We start from the raw sequence: 10,195 nt of genomic DNA, 5'->3' as shown, positions 1-10,195 counted from the left end.
TTTCTCCTTGACAAGGACTTCCAGCCATAAGAGAAAATACCACAGAACATCCGGACGTTGTCTAGCTTCCTCCTCTCTGCATTGCCCTGCATCTCTTTGCAAGAGAGCAAATTAATAAGTCAGGAGTTAGGACCCAGGGACACGTTTTAGCCTTACGCGACCTGACAGCTGACTGGAAATCAATGAGTGCACTTTAGGAAGCGTCACGCTGATGAGAGGTGCCCTAGACGGTTCTACCCCACTTCCGGCGTCTCCTTCCCCTGCAGGGTCCACTTCACACTCCCAACTGCTGCATTTTCCTTGCGAACCCCCTTTTCTGATGGAAATACTCTGTGATTAACAAGAAATCTTCCTTCTTAGACTGAATCATGACGCTGGCAGGTTTTATCTTGGTGCTCATTGTTGTCGGAGTCACCTCCTCAGGTAAGCCCGAGTGAAACTGAATTAGAACTTCACACTCGCAGAGTTAATTAAGCAAGGCAGGTGGGACTCTGGTGGTAAAAAAGCTTAGAATTACAAAATGCAATGCACGGGTATCTTTAGGATAACCTTTAGAAGGTGGCTTTGACGATAATTCTATAAAATCTGGATATTGCTAAAGAAATCATAACTATGAATTTCATGTTTGTGCTTTTGTCATTTATTGTGTTATTCTTCCTGAAGCATTATTAGTTTGGTAGAAAGATATAAAAGCAGAAAAAGTGTTACCAAATGTACTAAATGTTACTCAGAGAATTGTTAAAAATTTTTGGCACAGAAACTTATTAGATTGGCATTTTTATATTGTATCTACTGGTAATCACTTTATCTGTGCATAAATACTTTTGTTCAATCTATCTTGTGGACTATATATATATATATATGTATATATATATATACTTTAATAAATTTGTGTATGTGGGTATATTCAGTATGTTTATACATCACAATTAGACAAAAATATATTTCAAATGCCTATGAACATGTGTGAGTTTTCTGTGACAATTATCCTCCTGAAACTAGAGAAATTTCTAACAAAGAAAGAGAGGGAAAATTAAAGGAGAGAAAGGAAAAGAGAGAGAGGGAGAGAGAGAAGAAAAAAGGAAAGAAGAAGTAAACTGAAAACTTAGGAGAAAGTGGTCATTTGCACCTGCCAGTTCTCTGGGTTTTGAAATCATTTCACTTTTTATGTAACTTAAGAACAGAAAGCTCTTTCCGCTGCACCAGAAACCAGATAGAACCCGGAGATCCTGATGGGGAGAGAACAGTGTCATTGTGTTAGTAATTTGTATTTATTTGTTACTAGTGTTTTTGCCACATTTGATTATTGCAGTCTTCAGATGGAGAACCAGGGGCCCGGAGGCAGATTTGCCTAAGTTCTGAAATAAACCCTCGGTTTCAAAGTCACCGTCCCATGAGGCTCATACAGACGGATATTGTCCTGTCATCGAAACCACAGCCTCTCCTCATCCTGGGGACTCAGAAATTCCCAAGTGCAGACAGCCTCAAACCCACTTTCAAATGTCACTAAATTTTGTCTCTGCAAAGTTTGAAATGCTATTTGCCAATCATGAAAATAATAACCAACTTCTGTGTGTTCGCATACAATTAGTGTACATGCATCTACTAGTGGGTTGTTGTTGGTTTTTGGCTTTGGGGGTTTCTTTTTTGCTTTAACTTACTAGAGTATTCTATTTAGTATGAAAAGATGGATTCTTATCATTCTTCTAGGGAAACCGTCTCACTGGTCAGCAAGGGTAGTTTAGCACAGACCCCCTGGGTTCACCCTGCTTTCTCCACTGTGCACAGTAACAGTTACACAAACGGTTGGATTTGGGGGAGAACCTGGCACTTGCTCTCCACTGCGCAGGCCGCAAGCGTTCGGGAGCGTGTCCTGTGCTGTGTGCGCCGGTCACAGGTCTGTAACGAGCCTGCGCAAGAACCCCAGTGACACCCTCACACTTGTGAATGTTTCTAGGTCCATGGGAGTCATTTCTGTATTTAGATCTGTATCACTCTTCTTAAAGTTCTTTAACTTTACTATTGCATGGAGAAATAGTTTCTTTTTGTCACACAGTTGGCAGGGGCAACCCCTCGTTTTATATTGATGACTTCAGTGAAAAGGATAATGGTGTGTGGCCATGTGACATTTCCTATATTGCTAAATCATGCTCTGTGTGTTTGTGTCTGCTCCCGGAAATGGGGGCTATAGCTTACTTATTTTCCCATCACTCTTCCCACGTGATGATGTGTGTTTATTCATTCAGTAAGTATTTGTTGAGGATCTCCTGTATCCCAGGAATGGTTCTAGCATGTGGGAGGCAAGAAGGAATAAATCAAAACCACTCGAATAACCTCCCCTGCTAGGAAGAATCCATGAAATATTTATTATTTGATTTTCACTCTGCAGGCCAGCTCTGTGTGTTGACACAAAAGGCTGCCATATTTGTGGGATGATTTGTTTTGGACAAGGTGGAGATAATGGGAAACAAAACCAAATATACCAAAAGGCATCAAAACAAAAAATACACCTCTCCCAAATGTACTTGCTGAGGTTTGAAATTCTTAAATTGTTTCCTTACTCTCCCAGCTGAGAATAAACAATGGTTTGTTGTTTATTCAATAAATTTATGGTATTCAATAACACCATAAATAATCATGGGCAGTTTCGTCTATTAAGCCTATCCCTTGTTCATACCTCAGTGTGAGTGAGTTTGCCCGACTGCTGCCGGTGCTGATGTGAGGGGGGGAGGGGGGGAGGTGAGCAGAGAGCTGGACGTCTGGGAGCCTGAAGAAGGGGAAGGAAGTGTGGCCAAGAAGAATAAAGAGTCCACAAGGCCAACCCATAGGTTCCAAAGAAAAATGTCTTTGTCTCAAGCTACCCCTGGGAGACTTGTCCAAACAAATTTCTCCCAACTTGGCTTCCTTGGGGTTGAGAGCCTGGCCCTCTTCACTGGGAGTGAGTCGTGAGCTGTCCCTGACATTCTGTCACCTTCACCTAAATGCCTCCTCTGTCGCCCTCAATGGCAGCCAGGAGTGCAGGTCTGTGCCCCAGTCAATGGCGCACTCAGACTTTGGCTTTCTTCTGCATCTTTGGAGCAGCAGCTCTTTGACATTAGTAGGAAACATTGTGTAGCTGTTTTGAGAATGTAGAGATCTCAGAAGCACAGGACCTGTGGGTTGCAGGTCCCTTACCAACCATCCACTCTGTATATTTTTACTGGGCGAGGTTAAATGCTTTGCTTAAGATCACAGGGCTTGGAATCGGGACCAGAATTCATGTCTCTGAATCTGAGTCCAGTGCCTCTCAATGTTAAATAAATATTTGTTGGATTCTCCGTGTAGGGAGTGACAAGTTTGGCAACAGACTCAGCATCCTGAGCCAAGAGCACTGTGCTCTGCTGGAGCACTTCCCCTGCTAGACGCAGGCAGAGCGCTCCTCTCGTCCAAGTCCCAGGTGCACGCAGGGCTCTCTCAAGTTCTCTCCCTTCTTGCCCCCCCACCCCCACCCCTGCCTGTGAAATTGCTTTTCTGGTACCAAGGGAAATATTTTAAGGAAGAAAAATGAGACAAAGGTTAAGCAGAGAAAGGGAGAGGAGAAGAGAGAGGGGAAGAAGTAAGGTTTAGGGGACAAACAAAATGCCCTTTTTAACCAAAAGATGTGGTGAAAAGCTTTAACAGGCAGCTCGCACCCTCTGAAGACGTGCGTTAGACTAAGTGTGTGTTTGGGGGAGGGGGATGTGCAAAGCAGGACTGGAAGCGAGGAAATGTGGGAAGACCATGGTCAAATCTGAAACAGGAGTTCTCCGCCCTGTGAAGCACTGGGTGTCTACCTCCAAGGACAGCGATCACAGAGACAGGCGCCCATACGAGAGGTCCCCGGGTGCCAGCTGTGGCACAGGGAGATTCCAGTAGGGCCCGGGGACGCAGTCACCAGTGCTGGGTGTCTCCCTAAGACCAAAGACGGATTATCTGCACCCCAGCTTTAGAATATGATTCTTCCGGCAATAGATTGCTTTCAACAACAGTAAAGCATCTTGGAAAATACAGTGCTGACAACAACACAACAAAAATAGCAGTAACAATGACACATGTTTGCAGAAGCGAATTGTTGGAATAGTTGTTATGTGGCGGCAAGGAGAATATAGTGGAGGAAGAGCCTTTGGTCTCCTCAGGCCTCAGAGAATCTCGTGGGCTGGCGGACAGACTGTCGCCTTGGCAGTCAGAAGACCACACCCTCCCTTCCTAACTGGAGTGGGCGACCCTGGGCAAGTCACTTCCCCATCGTGGACCTGTAAATGACAGGCTCCTGGAGGTCCTTTGCAGCTTTATTGTTTTTGCTGTATCACTGGACTCTTTCTTCTTGTTTAATTAACGCTGAAATTATTTATAAATACAAATGCTCTTTACTCCTACGTGTCAGGAAGCTGACTTTGGGGTGGGAGGCAGTCCTCACCTTCCAAGAGAAGTTTCTTGACTTTGTCAATTTATCTTAGCATATCGATCTGGTCAATTAATGTAAAGTACAAAACTGTTTGCAAAAATTTGGCTCACACACAGCTTTTCAGGAGTCCATTTATTCCTCAGCACGGACACCACCTGTCCCGGAGATTGTGAGTGCACCTGTTGTTCTGCGTTCTCTGGAGCTGGGGGCTGGGGTCGCCCGCCTCCATCCCCTGTGCTTGGAAGGCACCGTTATGGCCTTTGTGCATTTGCTCTTTCCTTTGTTCACTCACCGGATGTCATCACACGTCTATTGAGGCCCTGGCCTCAAAGCATCAATGGCAGAAGCACTTGCCCGTCCTCATCATTTTCTGTTTCACAAAAAGGACGCACGAGGGCTGTGCTCTGTGTCTGCTCCAGTGACATAAATCCCTTCAGCTTCCATTCTGGAACTTTCAGGAAGCTTGAAGACATTAGGTAAAAGCATGGAACCTTTGGCTTTTTCCTTCCTTCCTTCCTTCCTTCCTTCCTTCCTTCCTTCCTTCCTTCCTCCCTTCCTCCCTTCCTTCTTTCCCATTTCTCTCTCTCTTGTCTCTTTTGGTTGCTACAGATTTGCAGTAGTCAGTTTGGGCTGCCATATCAAAATACTATGCTATAGTCCTGGCCAATGTGGCTCTGTTGATTGGAGGGTTGTCTTGTAGACCAAAAGGTCATGGGTTTGATTCCCAGTCAGGGCATATGCCCAGTCGCAGTTCATACAGGAAGTCAACCAACAGATATTTCTCTCTCTCCCTTCCTCTTTCTCTAAACACAATGAAAATAAAATCCTTGGGTGAGGATTTAAAAAAATATTATAGCCACAGACTGGTGGCTTAACAAATTTATTTTCTCAAAGTTCCGGTGGCTAGAAATCCATGATCGAGGTGCCAGGAAATTCAGTTTGGGGTGAGAACTCCCCTTCTGGCTTGTAAACAGCTGCCTTATGGCCGTGTCCTCACGTGGTTATTCCTCGGTGCGCCCATGGAGAGATCCCTGGTCTCTCTTCCTCTTCTCATGGGGACACCAATTCTCTTTGACTAGGGCCCCACCGTGATGGCCCCACTTAGCCTTAGTGACCTCTTTATGGGTCCTATCTCCAAATACAGTCATGATAGAGGTCAGGTCTTCAACATATGAACTTGAAGGGACACAAACATCCAGCCCATAACCGCCAGTACAGAGCTAGGCTTTTTCTCCCTTGATGCAGACAGAAGCTCACCTTCTGACATTGGCAACATGGATCAAAACGTACACAGGTCCCTGAAAGAGCAGCTCTGTTTATTTCCCTTTAGATCCAACTATCTTCACAGGTGGGATGGCTGGGGGAGTGGCAACCCCGGGGATGTCAAGGTCCTCATTTTAGAAGTGCCCCCTACAACATGCGATTCCACCTCCCTTCAGAGTGACAGTAATGTTTTCCTGCCAGGAAAGGGAGTCCCAAGGTACTATCTCTGCTCTTCCAGCATCCCTCTCACGTGTCCCAAATTATAAAGGCTCAGGGGGGGTGTGTGTCTTGTTCAGGCACGATTCAGAGTCTCAGCCCCCCTGCAGCATCTCCATCTGTTGTGAGAGAGGGACTTATGTAATTTGGACTCCCCGGGCTGAACTGGGACACTAGAGCTCTCAGGGAAGGTCAGTGTTCTGGCACTCCTGGGAGCTGGGACTGCACCAGATGCCACAATAAATGGCTCTGGGTGCTGGACAGGAAATGGGCTGTGCAAGGAGCAAGAGTGGGAGAGGTTGGGGAGCAGAACAGGAGTCCAAGAGTGAGACGATGGAGCTTGTGATCAGGGTGGCCCCGGTGGAGACGGAGAGAAGCAGTCATGGCTGCAGTGTATTCTGAAGGAAGTTAGGGTGGCGTGAGGGGTAGGGAAACTCTTAAAGTTCGGCCTGAACCGGTGACCTCCTCCGCCCTCCTCTGCCCTCCCTCCTCTGCCCTGCCATTTCTGGTAAGGTTCCAGAGCCATTACCGAGGGCTGCCCTGGCAGCTGCCCAGCTGACCTGCTCCTTAATGCAGCCCTGCTTGCTGAAGAGTGTTGAAGCATCAAAGCTGGAGAATGATTAGCTTTTTAAACAAATAAGCACAAATGCATGGCTGCATCTCTGTCACTCATTTGCATTTTAATGCCCTTTCTAGGGGAAAGAGAAAACCGTGGAGGTAGAGAGCAAAGGCTCACTCCTCCACGTCCCCCTGTTCACTCCGAGGAACACTGCGTGTTCGTCCGGAATGGCTACTCCCTTGGTAAAACGACGGGTGGGCTCGTGCACACACGGGGAGCGTGTGTGCTGTTGTGCTTTTCTTCCTACTCAGAATTTTAGGGTTTTGATCTGGTAAAGTTGGGGGTGTCTTACGCGACACGTGACATTGTTCATCACGTGTCTCTCAGTTCAGGGAAAGGGGGGTTTTCTATGGTGAATCACACCGTGCAGAGTGAATTGCTCTGGGATATCAATGGGACACTGGCTATATGAAGAGAGGGCCTGTATGTAAAACAACAACAAAGAGTTTCTGTGTTTTAAATTTGATAGCAAAGCACTGAAAAGAAACAAAGTGTATCTCTAGACTGCCTTCCTGAACCGTTTCTTCAACTGGAGGGTTAAAGCTTGAAATTAGGGTGTTTCTTAGGCTCTCAGACATTTAAGAGCAGAGAAGAGCGTTGAGCCTGGTTGTGGACCCCCAAAGGTCTCCCTGAGGGAAGACGCCCTCTGGAGGAAGGCAAGAGAACAGCGCAGGACCCAGGGCAGGTGTTCATCAGATATGTGCTGAACGGCTGGAAATGGACCCTGCCGTGGCTCGTTCGTTACATAAATATAAAATGAGCACGTGCTGTGGGCCAGGCACTGTTCTAGGTGCTGGAAAAAAATCATCAAAGGACACGGGTTTGTACCTGCCTTCAGGGAGTTCAAGGACAGACAATGACAAATACAGGGTGGGGCAAAGCGGGCTTGCAGTTGTCCATATGGAAAAATAACGCACCAAGGAACAAATAATAGTACGAGGATAAACTCTGCATTTTGTGTTCTCACAGCTGCAAACCTACTTTGGCCCCACGGTCCGTGCACACAACAAAGTGGGACAAGAGACACGAAGGAGCCAAGCAGGGCGCAGCGGCGGTGAATGGCACGTGGAGAGAGCCGTGTGTGCGAGGGGGTGAGACGGGAGGTAGAGAGAATGGGGGCGACTGTAGATGATCATTTGGGGTCAAGGTGTTGACCTCGTGATGTGAAGACCCTGTGAGAGTGAAGTTCTGGGTAAACGCGGACAGACTATTTCTGGCGGTGTGCCGTGGGCTTGGAGAACGGTTAAAAAGAACCCTGCCACCCTCAAAACTGTCTTTGCTGAATTTGGCTGTGGAGAAATATAGGATGGTTCAGGCCACTGGATGCGAAAGCGGTCGCTGTGCGTCTCCCATTAATTCTGGGTCCCGCACGATTCTTGCAGCCCCTGCAGAATCCAGTTCAATCGCCGAAAACGAAGACGCGCTCCTCAGACATTTATTCCACGGTTATGAGAAATGGGTCCGCCCTGTATTAAACTCTAATGACACCATAAAAGTATACTTTGGATTGAAAATATCTCAGCTCGTAGATGTGGTGAGTAATTCTTGGCACTAACCCAAAAAGAACATGCATTCCTTAACCTGTTTGTGAGTCTGAGATTTTGTGCTGTTTTCTTTTCCCATGTCTGACATTTCGACTTCAAATATAACTTATTGTGAGAGAAAATCTGCCCCGAGAATCCAGTGACATGACCCGAGGAATGAACGAGAGGTGTCACAGGCTACACTAAGTGTGGGACATTTCTGCTGGGGGGTGGGTATTGGTTGCTAGGGCGGGCGTTGCCACTGGCGGTTTGCTGTACCCAGCGAGAGCTCCCAGGGTGAACAGCAGGGGCGGGAGAGGAGGGAGAACTGAGCCCGGGGCTGGTCCGGTGTCCTCCCAGCTGCGGAGGGCTGGCAGGGGCCTCTGCGTGGGGAGAGGGCAGAGAGCTGGAGCGACTGCGCCGGCAACCGCATGGTCCTCCGGGGGCGCCTTAGGCCCGCATGCCTGTCCCTGACCTCGCCCACGCTTCGACACTCTCCGCTGATTTTCTTGCTAAACTTGTTAAGCTGTGATTTCGTTCCTGGAAAATCAGTGAACTGCAAGCAGCCTACGTCCTGCAAAATCATCTTGCTGTGGTCTCCACAGTCCCAGAATAATCCTCCTGGGTTACCCAAATCCCCCGCCTCGCCACCCATGTGCACACACTCATGCACCTCAGCTGACACGGTGCCCCTAGGCTCCTCCCAGAAAATCATGCAAAGCCCATCTCCAATTTAGCTAATATTTAATTCTACTTGGCACCCTGAAAGTGCTTCCTGGGTTATGCAATTACATCTAAATATCACCACAATTAACTGCTACATGCTTTGATGATTATTCTTCATTTTAAGCAAAATATCCATAACATTTTAAGATCCTGTGCCACCTACCTGTTCTTAAGTTGAGAATGCTTTACACTTTGATCTCCTCAAAGGTAAGACTCAGAGCTCTTTCTGACCCCCAGAAAACCCAAGATGAACTTCACCTAAACTGAACTTGCATCTTTTTAATTGTCACTTTCTTAGGATGAAAAGAACCAGCTGATGACAACAAATGTGTGGCTCAAACAGGTAAATGTCAGTCCCAGGATCGTGTCTGCCGAACTAACCACTTCCGTTCCATTTAGAAAGGCTCCCACTTAAGTAATTATTTTAAAGAGCATTCCAGGTTCCTTGGAGAGCTATCTGGGAGTGGCTGCGTCTGCTAGTTTTTTGTTTTCCTTGGCGAGAACCAGAGAGCAGGCCTGGACCCTGACAGGGAGACTCCCTCTGTCCTCGCTCCTGCAGGGCCGTGTGCCCGCAGCGGGTGGGGGGTGGTGTGCAGGGAGGCCTGGGCGCTGGCTGGTCTCTGGGCTGCTTGGAGGAAAGGGGTGAAGGCTCCAGGGTGCAACTCTGCCCCATCGAAGGTGCTGCAGCTGGATGAGAAAATCAGCGACGTTGAATTCTCCCGCACTCCGCGGGTCCTCCATGGGGAAACTCTCCCCCAACCTGCTGTGTTGCTCCCTAGGAAGAGAGAATAGGAGAGCAGGCCATCCATTGTCAACTTCCGAGCAAAGCGAAACCCAAACAAGATAATGAATATAAGTTTTTCTGATATAACAAAAAGCGCGTTTTGAATGGTCATTAGCTCTCTGCTTAGATGATTGCTTTGAGCTGGACTACTAAAACAGAAGCGTCTGTTCAGAGGAGCTTGGTCCAGAGTTGTCAGGAAACCATTACCTTTCGAAACTCAGTTTTGCGTAGGTGATGTGAAAGGACGAAATATTGACACTGCCTTGATAGGAGGAGAGAAGGTTGCTTTAATTGCTTATTCTCATTTTTGTTGTTGGTAGCAATTACTTGCTTTTTTGTTTTATTTTCTTTTTAATCCTCATCCAAGGATATGTTTACTGATTTTAGAGAGAGGGGAAAGGAGACAGAGACAGAGACAGAGAGAGGGACGTTGATGTGAGAAAGAAACATCAGCCGTTGGCTGCCTCTGGTACTCACCCTGGCGGGGAATCAAACCTGCACGGGACAATGTTTCAACCACCTGAGCCGCCTGGCCAGAGCAGCAATTTCTAGTTTTTTAATGAATGTCCAGATACTACCTAATCTCCCATAGATTTAAAATCTTCCTGGTGGGGCTATCTTAAATATCTCACTTAGTTTTA

General features: G+C 47.1%; 1 protein-coding gene across 1 annotated transcript in view; it reads left to right on the top strand.

Moving 5' to 3' along the window:
- Positions 1–224: 224 nt before the first annotated feature.
- The window catches only part of CHRNB3 (cholinergic receptor nicotinic beta 3 subunit), a 29,074-nt gene continuing 19,103 nt past the window's right edge, over positions 225–10,195 (top strand). The window contains exons 1-3 of the mRNA XM_037164194.2: positions 225–423; positions 7,904–8,055; positions 9,069–9,113. Of these exons, the coding sequence (XP_037020089.2) occupies positions 369–423; positions 7,904–8,055; positions 9,069–9,113 (252 nt within the window). The 5' untranslated portion in view covers positions 225–368. The remainder of the gene's footprint in view (positions 424–7,903; positions 8,056–9,068; positions 9,114–10,195) is intronic.

Source organism: Artibeus jamaicensis, unplaced genomic scaffold (genome assembly GCF_021234435.1).
Source record: "Artibeus jamaicensis isolate MK-2021 breed Jamaican fruit bat unplaced genomic scaffold, CSHL_Jam_final scaffold_833, whole genome shotgun sequence".
Taxonomy (NCBI): Eukaryota; Metazoa; Chordata; class Mammalia; order Chiroptera; family Phyllostomidae; genus Artibeus; species Artibeus jamaicensis.
This window is presented reverse-complemented; position numbering and strand designations above follow the sequence as displayed.